We start from the raw sequence: 21,839 nt of genomic DNA, 5'->3' as shown, positions 1-21,839 counted from the left end.
GAAAAACAAGGGGCTCTCAGCAGAGTACTTTCGCGTGGCTGGGACTTCTCCGTATAGGCTTACTGCCCTCCCGTGGCTCCCGGGGAGCATCGCTGATGCAGAAACGGGAAGACCAGGGACTGAAGGAAACAATGAAGAAAAATAACAGTGATTCCATTTAAAGCAAAACACAATTTGAGTTACAAGGAAGAGGAAGGCAAACACACCGTGTGATTAACTGGAAGTACCTAGGAAGGCAAGAACAAAGCAGAGATATTTACTGGTTTGGGAGTAGCAGGGAGACCTCCAAATACTTTGTTTTATAAGGACAGTGGACCTTAAGCTATTTTTCATTAAAGTCCCGTGCCATTTACTCAAAGAGTGATGGTCCATCTAATGTCATCCAATTGCCCCATGGAGGAGACTTCACTAGCAACCGCTGCAAAGAAGGTGTGGGAAAACAGACCACTACTCCTTTTCCTGACTATGGTAGACGTGTGCTATGATCTTGCTGTATCTACTAACCCTCGTTTGGCCCAGCTTCAGCAATTTTTATAAAGCTCTTGCTGAGACACCTCATATTGCAAACATGTCCTTTTCTCTCTGTGAGCCAGAAGGAGACTATGTTTCTAGCACGGATGGATTCCTTTTTGAGCAACTTCCCTTAAGAGCCAGAAGTCGGGTTTTATGAATGAGATCTTGAGTATCCAATGAGAGCTGCTCTGGAAGCACTGCATGGTTCTGCAAGGAGTGTCCCATTTCTTGTACTTTATGAATGTGCTGCTTCTTGTGCACTCTCTGCAGGCAGAATACATCTGCAGTCTGATGCACAGTTGACACTTCAAACAAAACAACCCCAAAACAATCAAAACCAAAAGCAGTAACGAAGTGGCAAGAGAAAACACAGCAATAAGGACAAGCAGCAACTACATGGTGAGACGCCACCAAACTGGTTGAATTGCACATGCTTCTATCAAAGGCACTAAATGTTGCAAGGAGGCTGCATATCTCCCACCAGTGAAAAGTTTGCATTTGCATTATATTAGGCAGGCTTAGCACTACATTTTTGTTCATGGACTTAGCTTCAGTCTTACACATTAGAGATTGGTGTGCGCCCAAGCCACATTTGAGGCAATGCCATGAGACAGTCATTTTGGACTGGAGAGGAGTGGGTATGACCAGTATCACACAGGAAAATGCCAATACATGGCATCTCCTTTAGGACTTCAGGGTGTTGAGTGACACCTGCATCAAGATGGGTGTCACCGCAGCCTACCTGACAGCTGTGCTTTTTTCAGGGATGCGCATCAGCAGGAGTATTAGGATTTCTTCAGGGTGAAAGAGACTGCATTTCAGCAGAACGTGCAGCAAGTTGAAATCAGTGAATCAACACAGCAATCAGACAAATGCTTTGCTCATTCACGTTGCCAGGTCACCGAGTCAGTATCTCATGTAGTAGCCAACTAGGGAGTATAATGAATCCTGCCCTCTCCCTTTTCACATCATGGTGCACCATGGCCCAAGTTAACACCATGAACAAAACCTGATTTTATGCACGGGTAAGAATGTCCAATGAGATGAGAAATCACTCAATATCATTTTAAAACTTGTGTGTATGTGTGTATATACACATATAAACACATACAGCAAATATATATATTTGTAGCAAATACATATGAACTTCTACACAATTAAAACCACTCCAGTACATACATGATATACACCTATCACTCATCAGGACAATACATTTTGTTGCACTGACAGAATCTGTTGCTCAGTTACCTTTTATATTATGATTTTTCTAAGTTATGTGGAATTGCTCAGTGGAAGGCCAATCTTTGGCAAGCACAAATCTGCAGAAAACCACCAGCTGCAGCAGTGATCCTTCAGTATTTGATGGCACCTGCCAGTTTCTTTCAATTATCAACTCTGCTTTCATAGAAATAAATTGTTTCTAACAATATGCTACAACCCTGTTAAGTCAAGCAGGATTTTTCTTCCAGTACATATAAATATTTCACATCCTTTCTGCACCATGCAATGTGAAAAGTAAAATCATGTTTGCAAGTGATTGTATTCTGATTTGGCCCCATAACTGTTTTAATTAAAAAAAAATAAATCCCATATAAACCCTAAAAAATGTCAGCAGACAGAGCTCTAGTGACTTATGTTTCCAGAGGAAATACCTTTTAGTAATAATTGTCTGCAATTGTTAAGTCCAAACATTGCAAATGTAAGAAATTACGACAGATAACTAAACAAAGAGCAAGAATGAATTACTTGTCCAAACTGAAACACACACAACTCATAAAAAGCCTTATGTGCTTTTTAAAAATTTGTTTGAATCACCTGTGTGACGTCCTTGTTAAATACCAAAGTAGATTAGCATGAACAGGTCTATTGGAAAAAGCAGTACCTTAAAAATGCATAGTTCAAAGCCTTATCTAGAGAGTGTTTTCAGAGATGAAATTCTGCGCCTCTCAATGACATTGCATTATTCACAAAACCTTGTATAATGTTATTGTAAAACACTGACATTGATCAGCTGTCAAAGAAAACAGCTTGTTTGTGTAACAGACACTCAAGTAAAAAGAAAAAAAAAAATAATCACAGAACTTGGCTATTTCTAAAAAACTGTCTCTCAGAGTAGAAATAGAATTATTTTAAAAGGTGGATAAAACAGTAAGGTTCAGTCAGACCTGTATTTTTTACTGGCAACAAGCACTGTGGGGTTTTTGGGGTTTTTTAAAAGAACTCACTTGAGGGTGTGTAAATATTCCTAGCATTAACGATGCCACATGTAGAGTAATGTAACAGCAGATTAAACTTTGCACTCCCCTATTTTGATACAAACTATGACAGGGTATTTCCAAAAGAGTCCCTTTGACAGTAAAGAGCTATTTTAAAATTTGTAATAAAAAAATAATCTTTAAACAGTACCAAAACCCAGGTAAACCGAGTCTCAATCATTGTAAGAGGACTTCTTCATAAAGGGAAGATAAATCCTCCTTTAGAGCAGTTACAACAATGCACAGAAATGAGACCAGAAATACACACAAGAAGTTACAGGTCTGATTTACAGGAGCCGTGCAGAAATTTCCACCGTTTGGTAATTTGAGGATTGTAGTATGGACCCAGAAAAAGATTTCCAGAAAGATAAAGTGCTGGGAGGAGACAGGAAAAAGTATCTGTTTTCCCATGCGGAGTATCTGATGCACTGGACCAGGCAGCCCTGCCTTCATCAGCTGTTCGCGACAGTGGTGGATGTGCTCAGAACCAGAAGCCTGATGTTTAAACATCCTACCACTGACATCCTGTCTAGATCCATCATGGCTCACCATGTCTAAGGTCAGAATAAATAGGCATTTGGGGCAATTTCAACAGAATTTGTGTGCACAGAGGCCAGCTTATGAAGTTCAGCCTCATTTCTCTAACACTCATGACCAGGTGTAATGCACTGCTCTGTTCTGTGCATGCTGACTGCTATGCTCTTCTAACTACAAGTAGAACTTACTCACACTGCATGTTTGCACAACACTTCAAAAGCGTGAAGTATTGGAAATTCTCGAGTACTGTTAAACTTGACTGCAATCCAGGGTTAAAACACCTTAGCTTCTGGAAGCACAGATCACAGACAGCCTTTACCTCTCCAGTATCCCATGCTACATACAGGTTTCTGTGCTCACAACACCCAATGTGCACATCAGATAACATAAAAGTAATGCTCTGACATCAGCAATGAGCCAGGCTTTTCACTGGAGTCCAAAAGTCCTGTGAAAAATCTCCGTTCAGTATGCAACTATTAGATTTTTAGTACACATCATGTCACAGAGTTAGTGTTTTCCTTACAAATATATGGCACTAAGTGTAAAACTTTATGACTTATTCCAAACAGTGTACCATACTTCACAGCAAAGCTTTAAAAAGAATCCTCTAACTCCCGCTTCTTCTAAATATACAGCTGGTGGGAGGCCAGGGTGTCCATGAATGGTCGCACAAGGTTGTCCGTCGAGAAGTAAAAGACCAAGCCAAAGGTGATGGAGATGGGAAGAGCAGGCAAAGCTTTCTTAAAAACAGCCAGTAATAAAAGAGTTAAGCATAAACCCTGCCAGAGAGAAGAGAATAAAAAACACAAGATGTAGCAAGAAGCCCAGAAACATATCTGTCATCAACAACCCAATATACAAATAATATATATATATACATATATATAAGCTGTACAGCAATTGAAGCCTGCCTGAGCTACCAGTGGCTCAGTGTACCTAAAAGTGAGGTACATTTGCCCACAGCTTCATCTTTCACACAACGTGGCCAGGTATTTTCTTCAGCAATCTTGAGCACAGCTCTACTGAGACAGCAAGGTAAACAACTAATGCTGACATACAGCTGACCTCGAGAGGTTAATTCATTTACAAATTATTTTACATTTTGTTCTGTGCCATTATGTATGAAGTACTGATCCAGCAGATAAAAGCACTTAAATCCTGGTGAACTGCACAGGTAAGGAGTTTCACCGGAGGACTCAGTGGCATGTACTTCTGACACATTCCCAGTTTTCAAAGTCTCTTGTAGTAAAAAAAACAAAACCAAACCAAAACATAACATCCACTATTGTTCTTTCGATTGGATTGCTTACTAGGATAGGTGAATTCTGGTTTTATCTGGATAGCAGGCCAAGATCTGTTTTTTGGAGCAGGTGCAAAAGCTTTTGTATATTTTGGGTAGGCAGTATGGCTAAGTGCATTTAGGTATGGATTCCTTCTCTTATCTGAGCCCTTTTTAATTCTTCCATGATGACAAAACTTCAGAGACACTAGGCTTCAAAAAATACCTACTAGCTAAAGATCAGCAGACAGGATTTTGTCAATTAAAAAAATAAATAAATCTGCATTTCTAGACTGCAAGTTTGATTAAAATCCAACCGAGCCAATAGCTCTGTTCTTGCACTCTCAGGGACCGTATCTGGCCTACGCCTGCTCCTTTGTTCACATCTGTATTTAAAGATGTGCTCACTGCTGGGACATTTTTGGGAACCAGAAAGCCACATAGCAGCAAGATTATGAAACTGCAAAAGGAGACACAACAAATTTTAACAGCACCATAAAAGAAACAGAATGGGGCATTTGGCCTCACAGACAGACAAGCAAGAACATTTCCCCCAGCAAATGTTGGACCCCAGGATATGGAGCTAGGTGATCTTACAGGTTTCTCTGACCTGTGAGACAGGAAAGTTACACTCAACACTTGTTATTTAACTTAGCTTGTTTCTAGTTCTCATGCTTTTTTATCCACAACCTTCACAAGTGGAAGTCACTGTCTTTCACTATCCTTGGGATCCAAGTGATGAAATGGAGGCCTAAGAAGGGGCTCACACAATAACTCGTTTTCTTTTACTTTCTTTCAGTTGCCCTTCTGGTTGGTTTCCATGAGGACGCTGAAGTAAACAGCAAGTTCCTAGTAATAATTTTCTACCTAGCTGAAAGCTCAATAGTGTGTGGTCATTCGACCTTGCAGGACAAGTGCTTTAGCAGTTACAGTATGATTGTGATCTGCTTGTACTGATAATTTCCATGGATTTCTAAGTCTCCTTCCTTCCTGTTTTTTCCAGCTCGAACACCAGAACAAGACAGATCTTCATCCTCTTACCTAGTAGCTCTCCTTAGCACAAGGGAGTTAACCTTTTCAACTACACTTGCTAACCAATGTGGAGTTCACAATATTGACTCTCGTGGTTGACAGAAGTCCCTAGTCTTTTAACACACTAAAAGTTCACCTCTAACTGTCGTCGCTGGGACTGTTTTACCCCCACCATTGCCACACTTGCCTCTGCTCTGATGAGTCTGTATCATTCAGCTTCAGTGGCTTTTAAAGCCTGTCTTTATAGACTGAGTTTCTTTATAGAGAGGTAGTTTCTCCTGAATACCCAGCATGTTACCTGCAGTGGTTTAGCAGTGCTCAGCTGCTGGTGCTTCTGGCAAGACTTCTGTACTAAACCGGGTGTAACAAAGTTTTTAAAAGCTTGCTCACTTACTATGAGAATGGCTACAAAGCAGGCCAGTGTAGTATTCCAGTCTCCACTAGCTGTGGCAGCTGCTTTCCCAACAAGCACACTGTAAAATATGAAGTCTCCAAGACCCAGCTTCACACCGCCTGAGAGAAGTGGAAAAAGAAAACAAGTGTTAGTTCTGCTCCTCTTGAACAAATTCTTGTCCCCTGGGGAGCAGGTGAAGCTTCCTGGTCCTGGCTCCCAACCTGGCTCCTTAACATCCCACACAATACTGAGGAGGGTGACACTTCCAGCCCCCTCTCCCACAATTGTTTTTGCTCAGCCTCATTCTCTGAAGTGCTTCCCAGGGCTGCTTTACAGCTGTACCAGCTGAAGAAGCATGAGGACAGCAAGAGACGGGAGGCAAGGGGAAGAAGGAACGGGCTATGTGGACAATTCAGACAGGAGATGTCACTGGAACCACAATCCCGAAACAGATTCTGCAGCAGCAACAAGTAATACACAGTCAGACTCAAGATCTCTTATTGCTCAACAAGTCACAACTCTTCAAATTAACTGCGATTAGACTAAACTGGGTAACAAGAGCGTTAACCACAATGAATAAAAACGTCAGACTGACTACCCTGAAGAAAAAGTATAAAGCTTCCCTTACGTTCTTCCTCCTCGAGCTCCTCTAAAGAAGTGGTGGGGCGGGTTGGAACAGGACTCCTCGTCTCTGGCATCTGAGAGCCTGCGTGTGAAGGGCTCCTGTGGTTCTCTCTCCCATCCTCAGCTTGGTTGCACAAAAACAGGCCAACAGCAGCAGACAAAAAAAAAAAGAAACACAAGTAGTAGCTACATTTATAACTTGTTCCAATGCATGAAATCCATACTTCTGTGAAGCTTCTCTGGAATGGGTAAGCCATTTTCTTCTTGGAGGTTTGATCATCAGGGCCAGTTCAAGCAGAGACATTTAGTGGCTTTGAGGAAAACATGTGTGCTATTATTTGAAACAGTCGGAAGGGTACATGTTCACAGCTTCTTTGGCAGCTACCCAGGAGTTCAATGGCTTTAACAAGTGAGTACGTACACATAACTAAGTATTACTCTGCACTGACAAGAATGACAAGTAAAACCAAGTAAAGTTAATATGCATTCCCACATTGTTATATCTTTGGGGTGGAGGTGCTCAGGTATTCCCTAACTAGTCATATGAAAAAAAACGGATGACTAAGAGGACTGCTGTTTATGAGAAAAGTTCTGCCCTGAATCACATTGACGTTGGAGCTGAGTGTTCACCTGTAGAAAGCAGACACATTTCATTGTTCACAGATTTAATTTTTTTTTCTCCTCCCTGTTAAATACCTCCAACAGAGCCCTTGGTAGTGCTTTTGGAAGCAGCCTGTCTGTGCTATATTACTCTACCCGACAGCTGTTTTTCAAAAGCACTCATACAGACCTTCCAGTCCACATCAGCCTGACAGGACGCTGCTGCTGCAGATGCAAGCAGACTGTGATCTGGGACACAGAGCTTCCACAGAGGCATTCTGTACACCTCAGCATGTAGTTTGCACCCACTCTGCACCCATTTTCAAAGCAGGATCGTGCCTTTGTGGTTTGTTTAGTATGTCAGCTGCTTTATCCTGAAATAAGCAGCATGTTCACTCACCAAACCTTAGCACACATTTATTGTTTTAACATTAAAAAGTACTGTCATCTCTGAAGTGCAACAGAACCAGATGGGATATCCTCCCGATGCCACAAGTCAGATTTTATTCAGTCACCCTAAAACTGCAATTTAACTTGCATTTCAATTAGATAAAAGCAAAGGCACACAAATTACCACAGGACCAGCCAGAATGTAAACTTGGAACACATCAGCTGCTGTTTAGTAACTGCCCAAACATAAGCCTTTACCCAAGAGGAAAGGTAAAGATGTTAATTTTCTTTGGCAGGGTAAACCATATTGCACTTACAGCTAGGTAAAAGCACGTCCACTCCACGGAAGCGGCCCGAATGCAACACAACGCAGCACACAAGTTCAGCAGCTCCTCAGCATTTTATTTATAAGCCTACGTTATAAATTTTTATTATTATGTATTTTACTAACCCCAGCTAGTAAAAATATAAACCTGTACTAGCCCGCTTTCAGCTTTGACTTCAGTACATCTGAAGATGTGTCTTGAACAACACTTCTGTTTGGTTTGTTTTTTAAATAAAAGCAGCCTGAATACTGGAGCTTCCTACATCGTCTGGTCATCTTTACTGCCAGTCCCAACAGCAGGTTTCAGACCATCACCAAGTTCTACAACTAATGTAACAACACTGGAAACAAAAAATGCATCCATCAGGGTTCAGGGGCTTCCATTTACTTGCAGTCTCAAATATATACATCAGTTCCATGGGACAGTGCCCTGTATAGAAGAGTGACATGCAAGCAAACCTGCATCCCATGTCTGCTGAATTGGTCCTCTTGCTGCTGTGTCTGGCTTCGCCATGCCAACTGTCCATATCATAGCAGCTAGAAGAGAGAGAGAAATTAATCAGCCGCATAAGACATCTCTGAGCCATAGTGGTCGATAAGTATTTAGCTGTCCCTAAAAATACAAACCCTTGCCCCTGTAAATGCTTTTAAACCACTCACTCTTCATTGGTTTCCCTAGGCACTTAGAAGGCAAGGTGGGAGAAAATTAAGGCAGTGCTTCCATTTGGTTTTTAAGAACGTCCCAGAGCACAAACAGCTAAGTGCCAGCATAGTCTTCTCCTGGTTTCTGGCTCTTCTCCTCAAAGAAAAGAATTTCCCAGGAAAAGATGCTAGTACAAAAGGTAACCAGAGGTTAACTTACACAGCTTACTCCTCATATTTCTGCTAAAGGTAAAGCACACAAGCAAGGGATATACAGGAGCTGTCAGAGTGTTAGTTTTCTCTCTTATTTGTTTTGGTTCTTTCCTGTCAAAATACTGGCTATTTCTGTTTTGGTTCCAAGAATAACTGAAGGATGTTTGGGGGTTTATTCTTGAGATGGATCCCTAAATTAAGAAGGAGTACAAACCATTCTGAGATCAGTGGAAAGAAACTCAAATCAGCTGTTTAAGTGTGCATCAGTGTTCCTGTTTTTATAGAAGCTAAACTAAAGAAAATAAGCCAAGGCAAACGCAGTGCCTGCTTTTCCACTACAAGCACAGCCAAGGTGATGTTTTTGCACCTAAAGGGAATCACAGAATGTGGTCTTGCAATGGAGACACTGATATTCCGCACAAGAGTTTTTTGTTCAGTATTTATTATTTGTTGAATTGCATTCTCCCTTAGAGAAACTCATTTGTTACCTAAAACACGTGAGAGACTTCATCTACATCGTCTCTGGTCAGTATAACAGAATCTCCAGTAAAAGGGAGATCAGTTGAAGCCAACAGAAGCTCTGCTTGGAAATATATAACTTTTATATATGTTTATATATATATATATATATATAACATTAAATGCTTGAAATAAAAAGGTCTATCAGGTTGTAGGCATCCTCAACTTAGCACCCAACATTTGGAAATACCCATTCATCTTACAAGCAATATAATGCAAAAGTCACTGAGGTCCATGAAGCACTTGAGTCCAGGTCCCATGAGGGTTGTGTTGCCTGCCTTCCAACCATCTTAACCTTAAGCACATATACACCTTCTTTGAGAATAAGGGCATCAGACACCATCTTAGTTAAACAGCCCAAGAAAGTCAGGGAAGAGATGACTGATTTTGTTTGCAGAGCAATACTTGAATAGAGCCCTTTACAAAGCGAGCAGCCACACAATGACCAAGAAAGCAAATATATTCTAAGCACTACCATCTGTATAGTGCCCGGAGCAAGATGGGGCTACAGGAAGAATGGACCCTCATCACACATTTAAAGCGTGTCTACAAAGTGTATGCACAAGGAATATGTGTATTGAGTGAGCATCATCTAATCACAGAACTTTACAAACACTACTGTCCATTTAATACAGGTTTTTGTATACAGAACAAAGGGGCATGTTCTGCACTGTATTCACGAAATGATAAATTACTTTTGAACACTTCAGCCTCACAAGGCAAATGTGGGCTTTCTTTGGCTATTGGAGTTGGCACCATCGTAACTGATAAACAAGGCCTTCTACAAATGGTCTGTTCCAGAACATAAATAGGCACCAATCTTAGAGCAAGGAAGTAACAAAAATAGTACTCTTTGGTTTGACACAGAAATAGGTTGTGAGTTTAATATGGCTAAAAACATTAACATTCTAATCTTACTCACAGGAATATATTAATGCAGGAAAAATGGGCTCATTTCTCTCCTGTGCAGTTTCTACCAGCATTCTCAGTGGCCCCTTGGGACAGAGAACAGCCATCAGATCTGCAAAGAGAAAAAGGCCACATAATCTCATCTCAAACTATCATGCACATTTTACATTCTTATCTTTAAAAAGCTATTCTCCCCCAAAATTACATCTATCAGTATTAACTGGATGATTTCCTGAATGGCAGTTTCTGCCACTTTGCATAACTGTAGCTGTTGTATTCCCTGATGGTGTTGTTCACTTCAAATACCATCCTCAAGCCTTAATGTAAGAGCAAGAGTTTTCATTGAGCTAATCCTGTAAAAAAACCCTGGAGAACACTGCCTTATTTCTTTTAAAGTAGACGACAGCATTCCATTGAGGTTTTAAATTTAATTAGAGAAGGACTGGGGATCCTTTGTTCACATTCCACAATCCATCACTACGTACACTGACTCTGTGTTTCACATGAATGAAGGTCTTTGGTCCAGTTCCTCTGCGCCTAGCCTCTCTACTTCAGCAGAGCTCCTCACCAACCTGACTGTAACCTCCCAGCTACCTCTTGTTCCGCAGGTTCTCTTGAAACTTGTAACTTCTTGATAACCATAGATGAAACCTGCAAGACTATCAGGTTGCTACTGATAAAAATCCAACCACCCCTACCATGCAGCTGGAAGTAGCTCAGTACTTCCCCGACCTGATCTACCATGTCTTTCAAGTGGAAAGAGTACAGTACCTACACAAACAGTTAACAAGACACAAGCCAGGGAGTCAACTTAATTGCCCGTCTGCCTCTTTCTAAAGCTGTTAGCACTGTACATTTGTTTTTTGAATAACATACAGTCCTGAGATGGCCTCAGAGTAACATCTCCATGAGCCATGCCTTGAGAGTCACAACCCAGACTTACCATAGATGGAGATTGCACCTAGAATCACCCATGCTGACCACTCAGGTAGATATTTAATGAAAACCAGTGCCATTAGAGCACTGATCATAATGAGATATGCTTGCTGGAGCTGCAAGGGACCTTTCCAGTGAATGCAAATCATTCCAACCGCTCCAAAATTCCAGATGATTAAGAACAGAGTGGGGTAATCCATGGCCACATTGTAGGTCTTCAGTACTTCACTGGAATACAACAAGAAAATTTAGCTAAGCAATAAAAGCCACTGACACACAAAGCATCCTACTAGCTGTAGCTAAACAAACAAGGCTCCTACTAGGGAGCAGGATAGCAGCAGCTCTCATCATGAAAGGGGAACCTGCCTTGCAGCCAGCTGCTGCTCTTCGCTCTCTGTTCCTTCTGCAGGAGACTGACATGCTGCGTGTGAGGACAGTCACCACGCTGCCTTAGTCCCCAGGTCAACAGTGATTCCAAGGGTTTAAGCAGGCAGGGTTTCAAGTCTTAACCACACATAGGCCTGCAGCTACACGACCACCTGCAGCAAAGAGTCATCCTACTAGATGCACAGTGTGCACAGTTAAAAATGAAAAGTTTTAACGTGTGTCACCCACAAGTTAAAAAAAAAAACAACAAAACAAAACAAGCTGGGAGCTAAGGGAATGAGCCTGAAACAACATGGTCTGAGAAAAAGACAAGGCAAACCAGAGAACCGACTCAGCACATGAAGTTCCTTTCCACTTGCTTCTCAACGTGTAACTCAGGGCCCCTGTACCACAAGGTTCAGCCTGTTCATTTCATGCTCACAGCATCACTTCCCAGTGATTTTTGTAGAGTAGGCACTGTAAAATCAGGCATTGCCCACTGAAGACCTCATTTTCCATTTTTTAAAGAAGAAAGTTAGCCAATTTAACAATTCTTAAACACCCATTTGGAGAAGGGAGACATTCCTTTCCTTTTTCAAGTTGGGGGTTTTCTGCAAAGAGGTGAAGGAGCCCTGAACTGCCAGGTTACCTGCACCGTTCCCACTTACCCGAGATATATGTAGGTAAAGAGGAAGAGCAGCATCAGAGAGGACAGAATCAACCAGCCATGGATGAACTATCAAAGGCAAGAAGAGACAGTGATTGAAAGGGCTTTTACCCGCACGCAGGTTGCGGTGCTGCATGCACTATGTCCAAGTCTCCTTCTGCACTCCTCCTTCAAAGACCCCGCCTTCCCCACTGCTAGCGGGGGCAACCAGTTGCGCCCAGTTCTCCAAACTTTCATTTTACATTCTACCCTGTAGTGTTTATTTTTGTTGTCGAGTTGTGGGGGTTTTTCAGTCTCTTTCCTGTCCATTTCCATGTGTATCCATACTGGCTCCTGGCTTAGGTGGGTAAGCACGTTCTCTCTGTTTGGTGTAGAGAAGGAGGGGTTTGCCCAAGGCTGTACGATAAATCCACCTCAGGGCCAAGTTTAAAAAGCAGCAATAGCCAGTACTGGAATGCTGGGCTGGTACCACATACAGCAACTCCCTGGACACCACAAAACCTGAGTTTGCCTTTCCCTTTAAGCCTTGTCCCCTTCCACCAGAGCCTCCACAGGCAGGAATAATACCAGTACCCACAAAGCTTGTCAGAAACTTCTTAAGAGAAGGCATTCACAGTAAAGGGTAGAACTTAGTCTGTAAGTACAAATGGCAAAACCTTTTGATCAGATGGAGAAGACACAGACGTGACTAACACAAAGTAGCAGGCCTTGTTGTCGCTACCATTAGTGACAAAATAAGAGCAAAGCTTATTCAGGTGCACAGCTCTACCACCACTGGCAAAGGCTTCCGTAGAATATGATTCTTGCTGTGACTAAGACGTGGACTAGCCAGTGTAGCGCCTGTATTTCTCACTGCCACACAAGCCCCACCTGAACTCAAGTTCACAGCACATAGGTGAAAAAGGCTCTGGCATGAATGCTTTACCTTGTAGCAGCGATATTTATAGAGCAGAACTAGGAACACTGTCATTACAACGATGACGCTGATCATTATGATGGTGTTCAACACCGAGTTCAAGAGACGCTGGCCCACAGATGGGGTATCCTCACTAAAAGGAGTGTAGATCCTGCAGTATAAAGCAAAAGCCACATAAACTATACGTGTTCTCTTCTAACTGCCCCAAGATAAAACCAGACCTCTCTGTGTGTGGGAAAGAAAGCGAGGTAGGACTGCCAAGGACAGCAAACATGAAATATAGCCTCCGAAGGGGCTGGGCTCCTGTTAATTATCCACTAAAGATTAGTGGTCTCTATCAAAAGCACATTCCTACAGAGAAGTTGTGGCCGACAGAGCTGTAAACAAAAAGACCTAGAGTATAAATGACTTAATTTTAGTAACTTCTCTCCAGGCCACATTTTTATTTTGTGCTCTGGATCCTCTCTGTAATTACAAGGATATATCCCAGGTGCTGTCCTGAAAAGAGGAGGACCCTTTCTTTCCACACTTTGCAGGAGAGGTTTGGACTTTTAGCCCTTCCCACCACCCTGCATTCCCCCCATTTTGTTTCCTTTGGTTCAGTTCAAGGGACCAGAGTCCCCATTTCTCTACCAGACATGTGAAGCGCAGTTAGAGCCCCAGGGGTGCTCTCGGGCACAGTCAGCAAGAGCTGGATGGAATTACGTATCCACACCATGAGTCTTTAGGAACCAGAAATGTCATCAGGAAATGAGACACTCATCCAAATGAACATGCTATTCCCTGATTGCCGCCAGCTAGTGAGTGAACAGCCTAGGAGTTCAGCCTGGGCCTTTTCATGCTGCGTTATGAAGCAACTTCATTATTATGCTGCTCACAGGCTTTGCTTAGGGCACCCTAATGACAGTGCTAACGAATCAGCATAACGCAGGTATGGAAAAACTTACACAGGTGAATGTAGCATACTTTAGTAAGATCTCTGTACGTCTACACAACTACCTTTAGCTGTGTAAAGACTCCCAACCTGCCAAGGAAGCACTCTGTGTACGGAACATGTGTGTAAAGCTAGGGATCTCATGTACCCAGAGGCTGTTTTGAAGACCCCACTTACAGCTGCCCGTTTTTCTCCGTATAGAAGCGCACTGACTTTATGGTGGCGACGACAACAATCATACAAAGGGTGACAGGCACAAAGAGCATGATTACATGCTTTGCTCCATATTTCAGAGTCAGTTCCTCCTCTTCATTTTCCAAGGTACTTTCTCTCACTGGAACTCCCGAGTCAGACATTTCCCCATCAGCAGTATCGTTAGGGCTACGGCTGCTACCTGTTCGCCTCTTCTGAAAATAAAAATCAGCAAATGTGTAAGATGCTTCTTTTATTTGTGTTCAAAGATTCATTCCATCATATTTCACAAGGCTGCTGTAGGCCACCAGAGCATACCAGCTTGTTACTAATAGAAAGGTACCAACTGAACAATACAATTAGAAATTCCATTGCAAACAGGCTGAAAGGGAGTTTCTAAACCAAAACCATGAATATTTAAGGGCCTTTTCAAGTGCAAGTATATAGATGGACACATGCACATGAAGAGCAACATGTCCAGAACCGAGATAGAAGAAACGTCACCTGAAGTAGCATAAGCTTGGCCAGTCGCTCCCCTCACAGCAATGCTGTGCTTGCTTTACCCTGCTGCTTCCCTGGCTGCAGGACTAGGTTCTATTCTAGTATTTGCTGCATTGGACCAGAGCAGGCAAAGGTTTCTGGCAAAACAAGAAGGCTGAAAAGGATATCCTGTGAGAGTCATATGTGCATCAGGTCCTGATTAAAAGCCTGCATCTTTACCAAAAGGAAGGAAAAGGGAGGAGTATATATGGAGATAAAAGGGGGGGAGAGTCACAGTGGAGGAAATGGGAACAGGCACTGCTGCTGCAGGCTGAGAGTGACACCAGAGAAACATCACCGGCCAAAGCCAACCCTAGAAGCCAGTCTGCTGGGACTGAGGGGTAGCAGGACTACATCTGTCATCACACCCCGTTTCTTCACTGCCCGGGAAGGACATGCACCTACCCTACGTGCCTGCACTTCCCCTGCTTCTGAGGCTTGCAGGCCGTCTTGGTAGGAGGGTACTGGAGGGCTCTCTGCAGACATTAAAGATGTTCTCTCATTGCAGGGCTCCTCCTCGCTGTCAGAGTTGTTCATGAACGTGATCATCGTTGTTTTCCTAGGGAGCGCTCAGGAGGGGCACAGCCAAGCACTACTCAAGGCTGAGGGGACAAACAGAGCAGAAGGAAAGAGAAACAGTGAACACCACAGTGCAGACAACTGGAAGTCTAAAGAGGGGGCACAATTTCAGCAGGGAGGTTACAGCACGCTCTTTAACTCCATCTCCTTCTAACAGCCGATATAGCCTGCTGTCACTCCAGGCATGACAATCTGTTCAGTTAAAGTCACTGTGACTTTTGCAGTCACGGAGAACAGCAAAATGCAGCACTGAAGCAATTTAATACTTTTTCTTTGCCACAGCTTTCACAATTGCTGCCTCTATTTTCCCTCTCCCATCAGTACACCTTGACATTCACAAAGGTTTCTCAGTGCTTAGCTTAATGTTTGTTTTGCACGGGTCAAACAAAGCTTCACCTCAAACACTGGCTGCCTGCTAGAAAGCCAAGAGAGCTCAGCTCTTACACAAGACTCCTCCAAGCACCAGCAGGTAGCAGAAGTTTCTTACTAACCCAGAGCATTGGCTTTACGTAAGCCACTAACCAAGCTGTCCCCCTGTTAGGACTGTTTATTAACCATATGAATATTATAAGCAGTTCTTTTTGCCCATGGACAAGGAGAGGTTTGTGTAGAAAGGGAAAGACCTGTCTCTTTTGGTGAGCCACCTGGGTTTTTTTCCTTATGTTGCCTTGTCATTAAAAGCAAAACTACTTGGATGGGTAAAAACTTGGGAGTATTAAAAGTGAGGGCTAGAAATGTTTGGCCTCTTTCCACCTGCTGCTATGCAGAAAAGCAAGCAAAGCAGTGGCACAGTGCAGAAAAGAAAGGAACAGCTTTTCTTTCTAGACACCAGAGAAAGGAAGTATACTGCCGAACAGCCTTAAGGCCAGGATTTCAGGAAGCTCTAAAGGCAGGTGATAGGGAAAATCCTTTTAGCTTTTATTAAAACAGCTTAACAAATCAACTGGAGTAAATAAGGATGATTCAAGTCATCTTCTGATTCTCAGCCACCTCTCCATGAGCAAAACCAGACCTCTAATGCATTGTAAAGCTGTAATATCTACAAGAACTCCTCTCCTCTGCAGTATTTTAGTGAAGCCCCTGCATCTCAAGAAATATGTCTAACTCTGAAGGGGAAGCTGAAGAAGCCATGTGACTTGGATGCAGTCACTTAAATCTGAATCATGCTTTCACAGTTCAACCAGTACACTATGCATGCTGTCTAGCAGCCAGCTTCAGAGGTTAGAGTGGGTACTTTGAAGACCTGTGAGATATTCTTGCTTCTCACTAAAGCAATTGAAATTCACTTTGGAGGAAGGAAAGAGGGAGGAGTGGAAGATTCCCCTTTCTTTCACAACCTCCTCAACACATCTGGTACCTTCAAGAAATTTTAGAATGTCAACTCAGTCTGCCCAAGTAAAAGATTTTTCAGACATCTGCTCCTCCCCCGCCTTCTGTTCAAGCTTTTCCATATCATTTTGTTCCTCTTTTAGTGATAAAAGTGGTACAGTTATGGAAAACAAACGCAGGGGTAGCCCTCAGGCCAGGCCTGCCAGCTTCATAGTAATGCTGTGTTCTTACCAAGCAAGCCGCCTAACACTTGCTTGTTTCTTACAGAGCCCAAAATCTCCACTCTGGGTGCTTAACACACTCTTCAGACTGAGCATGCAAGGGCTCACAATTTACAGTTGAAAGCCTAGATTCTGGTTCAGTTATAGGATTCAGGTTTTTGAAGAAGTTGGGTACGTACAGTCATTCAATCATGACATACTTCTGGATCTGCGAACAGGCTAAGTTGCGCATGCCACAGGATCTGTGATCTGTGGAATTTAAATAACTCTTAAAACCTTCTGCCCATGTCAGAGAACAAAGGAGAAATAAAGATTTACTCTCTGATAGTTTGGGATCAATATTTAGGTTTTAACAACCCAATGAAAATATTAAAGAACTTTTTCTCTCAGTATTTCAGAAACTACCACACAATTTTTGCTATATGATCAGAGCAATTCTGCAGAGGATTTAGAAGGGATAACCAATTAGCCTACTTTCACGACCCTAACTATGCCTGTTGGAGAAGTTAGCCCCATAGCAGAACCACAGTGCTAATTACTAACGTTCACAATTCCATGGAAAAAGAATCGTATGTTATAATACAGCAATTTGTAAGCTGGACATTTTCTACTATTCTCCCTCAAAGAAAGACATGGACAAATGCAAAGACGCAACAATACTTCTGGTCAGCACGCAGACTTAGACCTGAACACAGCTTTACTGTCCCTTGTTTACAAGGCTTTGGTTTCAGCAAGGGCTGACACAAAGAGACCCCAGCCTACCTCGGATTTTACAGGAGCTCCTCTGTCAACCAGCCCTCAACAAATCCTCAGGTGCTGTACTCACAGCTGCCTTAAACTGACCTAAATATATGGTCCTGCCAAAGGGGTTGTCCCACCACCTTCAGTTTCTCTGGTGCCAACACCAGGTGCTCATCAGCTGTTCTGCTCTTTTGAAAAGACAACAGGCACTTGTTTTCCTTTGCTTTCACAGAGCCAGGTTCCAGCAGGACCAGCTCCCAAGCTGGCTGCACGAGTAGCCCTGGTGCCAGTGCCTACATGAGGTAAAGGGGAGTGCTGGGCAGGCCACCCCCCTTCTAGTTGGGTCAAGCCTTACAGTGGCAACCCCTCCGCTCACTCCCAGACAAGCGGCCCACCCTGACCTCAGGTATGCAATGCCTATGGCAGTGTGGCGCTTAGTCAAGCAGGGGTCTTTGACATATGGTTTACAGAAGCAGGAACACTGGCCCTCGCCTCTGCCCTGTCACAGGCCCAGCAGTGGGTTTTGTCTAATGCCACTATTTATGCATCAGACTGCACTTTGAACTGGCATCAAGGCTGTGCTGGCTGCTGGAGAGAGCTTTGGGTTAGGCAGCGTGTCCGTCAGGGGAGGAAGAACCAGCCTGGTCACTCTCACACCCATGCACCCCGCACCAGGGCACCCTTTGGGCTGAGCAGAAGAAGAGAAGAGAAAGCTTCTGCCCTGGAGCCTTGCTTGCCAAACAGAAAGGGAGACACAGAGCACCAGGCAACCAAGAAAGGGGTGTTATAAAAGCAATACTTTTCTGATATCATTTTACTGGTTAAAGTGATTTCCACCTCCCAAAGACCCTGGATGCCCCATAATGGAAAGCACGGGAACCTCCTCTCCTACTCGTGCACCAAATACATCGGTGCATACTGACTGTGTTTTCCTAGGCTGAGCTGAAAAGGGGGAAGGTCAACTCCGGAAAGTAAAGCATGGAGAGCTGGGACAAGCATGCTTCCTTCCTGGCTATAGCAACAGGAGGAGCTTTTAGGGTGAGGGAAACATTTGTAAGCTCTATCTATAGTCACAGAAAGCTATAGAGCATGGTCTACCAAGTACAGTAAATGAAGAAGTTGAAGAACACATGCCAGATCATCATCAAACTGACCCAGTAGGTTGCAGGGTATCGGGCAAGGTTTTCCTCTTTTCCCTTGTGGATAGATTCAAACCATCAGGTTCCATTCAAAAAAATCCCAAGATGTTTAAGAGCCAATAGACCAAACTCTCAAAAGCGTATGGCAAAAATGGAAGGGGGCTGAAACTAGGTCAGTAGTTAAGTGTTTCTTATAATGGAGCAGCTGAGGTGGGAATACAATGACTCCTGGTTTATAGCAGTCTTGTGAAGCCTGCAGGAGTCACCGTTTCTCTCCCTCCAGATGTCCTTTGCGCAAGGGACCTCTTTCCTCAACTGCAATAAATCAGCTTTATGGATTTTGACAAAACTGGGCCAGTACACACTAACATTAGGGTCTAGCCTCAGTTTGCCTTTTAATTTCATGCTGCACCATCACCATGCTGCAAATAAACCTAAATCCTTTACTTTGCATTTCATCCATCACAACTAATACCAGTACAACATCCAGCACAGAACTGCTGCTATAGGCTGGCAGAACACTTAATAATCAACTTGAGAGTTAAAATTCCTGCTTATACATATTGTTCTCTTTGATGACAATTAAATAGAATTAGGGGAGTTTTGCTGTATTTAGATCACGAGAAAGCTTTGGCTGACATTGACAGCCTGATGTTCTCCTAAGTTTCAGCTGTAGCAATCACTGCTGTTGGTAAATATGAAGAGGAGGAAAAAATTTTAAGGAATCCTAAGTGGTGGGGCCAAAATTATGAGGAAAGATTTCCAGCTTCTTGCCAATAAACAAAAGCCAGAATGCACATACTGCTAAAATGACAGGGGACCTGGAACACACCATCTCAGTGGTCCAAAGAGACCTCGCAAATACCATTCGTTTTCAGCCTCAGAACTCAAACATAAAACACATGAGACACTATAGGAAGTTGTAGAGATTTGTACCCTTCTTTCTCCATTTTAGGGCACACTAACATAGCTGACCTAGCACTGCTTTCCTTTGTCCCACAAGAAAGGCACAACACATAGCCCCAGTTATTTTGCTAGCAGAGCTGAAACCAGGCTCTCCCCAAGAGGGTCAGAGGGATGATCTTGCCAGCATTAAGCCCAAATACACTAGCAGTCACGTCCTCATCACAGCACAAAGGTGCCACAGCTCCGCAGACCTATTTACACCAGTCAAAACCTCAAAGCCTGGCTCACACTTCACACGCAGGAGCAGCTACTCGCGTTGGTCTTAACGCTGCCAGGGGCACCCGAGCCAGCAGGTGCTGGAGGTGACACAGCGGGGACACCCAAGGACACCTGCGATGGGGCTGGGTTCTCGTGTCATCATACCCAACGCCTTCACTGGGAGCAGGGAGCCGCCCCCCCCCCGCTCCCCCCGGGGCCTGCCGCGAGCTGCGGGCGGGCACCGGGGCTGAGGCAGCTCCCCTCTCCGTCCAAGGGCACGGCGGAGAGAAAGAGAGACAGCAAACGCTTAAACAAACAGATAAACACCCCCCTGCCAGGCAGAGATTTTGCAGGAGGCCAGGGGGAGCCCCGGAACCCAGGCGGGGGTTTCCCCAGCTGCACTCCCTAACGGTCAGCAATCCGGCTGCCTCCGAAGGTGGCCCGGCCGCGCTTCCCAAGGAAATCCTGGACCCCGAGAAGTACAGATACATATATCAATAGCTTACGCATATATATGCACAAACAGACATATAAACATATATATCTGTATATATACATAATATGGACATATATAATAATACACACGCCTCCACACCCCACCCCAGAGCGCTTTCGGCAGCAGGCGCCAGCCGGCCCTCCTGCCCACAGCCCCCGTGCCGGGCCCCGGCGGCCAGCGCAGCGGAGCGGCCTCGCACGGCTCCAGCAGCGCGGCGACCCCGAGCCTCCCCCGCGAAGGCAGCGCCGCCCCGGAGGGAAGGAGAGCGGGCGGCAGGCAGGACAGCTGGGCCCCGCGGCGGTCGCGGCGGCGGTCACGGTCGCGGTCGCGGTCGCGGTCGCGGTCCCGGTCCCGGTCCCGGCCCCGGCCCCGGCCCGCCACCGCTGTTTACCTGCTCCCGGCAGAGCACGAGCCCCTCTCCGCTCCCATTGGCTCCGGCGCACTCTGGCCCTAACGGCGGCCGGGGGGACGAACGCGCCCACCGGTTCGCCGCAGCGGCTGTCTCTCGGCGGTTGTTCCCGCCTACCAGCCACTTTCTCTCCCAATGGGAGGGAAGGATGGGAAGAGAGACGGCCAATAGGAAGGGGCCTCTGCCCGCCTTCTCCCTCCAGGGATGAGGTTGCTACGCTGGCGGAGCCGCGTTAGCGGGGCGGTCGCGGCTGCTCGGCGGAGCCCTCGGGTCACCGGGACCCGCCGTCAGCCCCGCAACCGGGCGCCGACGTCCGGGCTTCTCCCCTCAGCGGCAGCGAGGGAAACCGACGGCTCAGCTCGGCCGGGGCCCGCCCCTCCCTCCCGCCTGTCAGTGGCCCGGCGCTGCCTGCAGTGCCGCTGTGGAGACGCGGAGTGTGTCGGTGGCGGGCGGGAGCCGCCTGCTGAGGCACCGCCGGCTTCCCCTCAGCCTCACAGACCGCGTCCTCGCTGATCGCTTGGAAATGCCCGCCTTTACACCCCTAACATAGGTTTTAACAGACCCTGTAACTGAGCCACCGGCATTTTTAAAGCATTTAAATGCTACAGCCTTCGGTAAACGAGAAGGCTAGGCGAGTTCGCAGATCCTGGTTGAAATAAAAACGTTAACAGGGAAGCGCAGGGGCAGTAAACGGAGAGACCAGAGGAAATGGCCAGAGTGGTTCTTTAGGAGTTGTGTCTGATCTCTGCTCAGTTTATAGATCAAAGGGCTCAATAAAGCTCAATAAAGGAAAATTACACTTTCACATCATTTGCTATGGGTGTGGGAAGTTTGTATTTTCAGTATACAAGCTTTTTCGTTAAAATTAAAAAAAAAAAAAAAGTTTCTTGCAGATTCCAAATCTAATTTGGCCATCACATTCTTTTCCCTGAATTTCCTGCACGCTACTGGTAACAAGTGATACACCTTCCTTATGTC

At 44.7% G+C, this 21,839-nt stretch overlaps 1 protein-coding gene and 1 long non-coding RNA gene across 2 annotated transcripts; one reads left to right on the top strand and one right to left on the bottom strand.

Annotated features, from left to right (window-relative positions):
- Nucleotides 1-1,574: 1,574 nt before the first annotated feature.
- On the bottom strand, nt 1,575-20,973 carry PSEN2 (presenilin 2). The gene is made up of 11 exons (XM_055816073.1): nt 20,844-20,973; nt 15,189-15,385; nt 14,229-14,458; nt 13,127-13,268; nt 12,203-12,270; nt 11,176-11,396; nt 10,246-10,344; nt 8,409-8,486; nt 6,639-6,758; nt 6,011-6,129; nt 1,575-4,084 (listed from the first exon to the last, which is right to left on the bottom strand). The coding sequence occupies exons 2-11, from the start codon at nt 15,330-15,332 to the stop codon at nt 3,929-3,931; spliced, it is 1,377 nt and encodes a 458-aa protein (XP_055672048.1). The 5' UTR covers nt 15,333-15,385; nt 20,844-20,973; the 3' UTR covers nt 1,575-3,928.
- Nucleotides 4,095-8,203, top strand: LOC114013409 (uncharacterized). Its single transcript, XR_008749156.1, has 2 exons — nt 4,095-4,479; nt 5,588-8,203. It is a non-coding gene; the product is annotated as an uncharacterized LOC114013409 (long non-coding RNA).
- Nucleotides 20,974-21,839: the final 866 nt, after the last annotated feature.

The sequence above is a fragment of the Falco peregrinus genome, chromosome 11 (assembly GCF_023634155.1).
Source record: "Falco peregrinus isolate bFalPer1 chromosome 11, bFalPer1.pri, whole genome shotgun sequence".
In the NCBI taxonomy this organism is placed as follows: Eukaryota; Metazoa; Chordata; class Aves; order Falconiformes; family Falconidae; genus Falco; species Falco peregrinus.
Note: the sequence above shows the minus strand (reverse complement) of the source record. Positions and strands in the feature narration are given on the sequence as shown.

Coding starts and splice junctions, on each gene's coding strand:
- PSEN2 (XM_055816073.1), bottom strand. CDS start 15,332: ATGATCACGTTCATGAACAACTCTGACAGCGAGGAGGAGCCCTGCAAT. Junction 10,345..11,175: donor AGGTGCAATCTCCATCTATG/GTAAGTCTGGGT, acceptor TTCTCTTTGCAG/ATCTGATGGCTGTTCTCTGT. Junction 6,130..6,638: donor GGAGCTCGAGGAGGAAGAAC/GTAAGGGAAGCT, acceptor CACTTCTCTCAG/GCGGTGTGAAGCTGGGTCTT.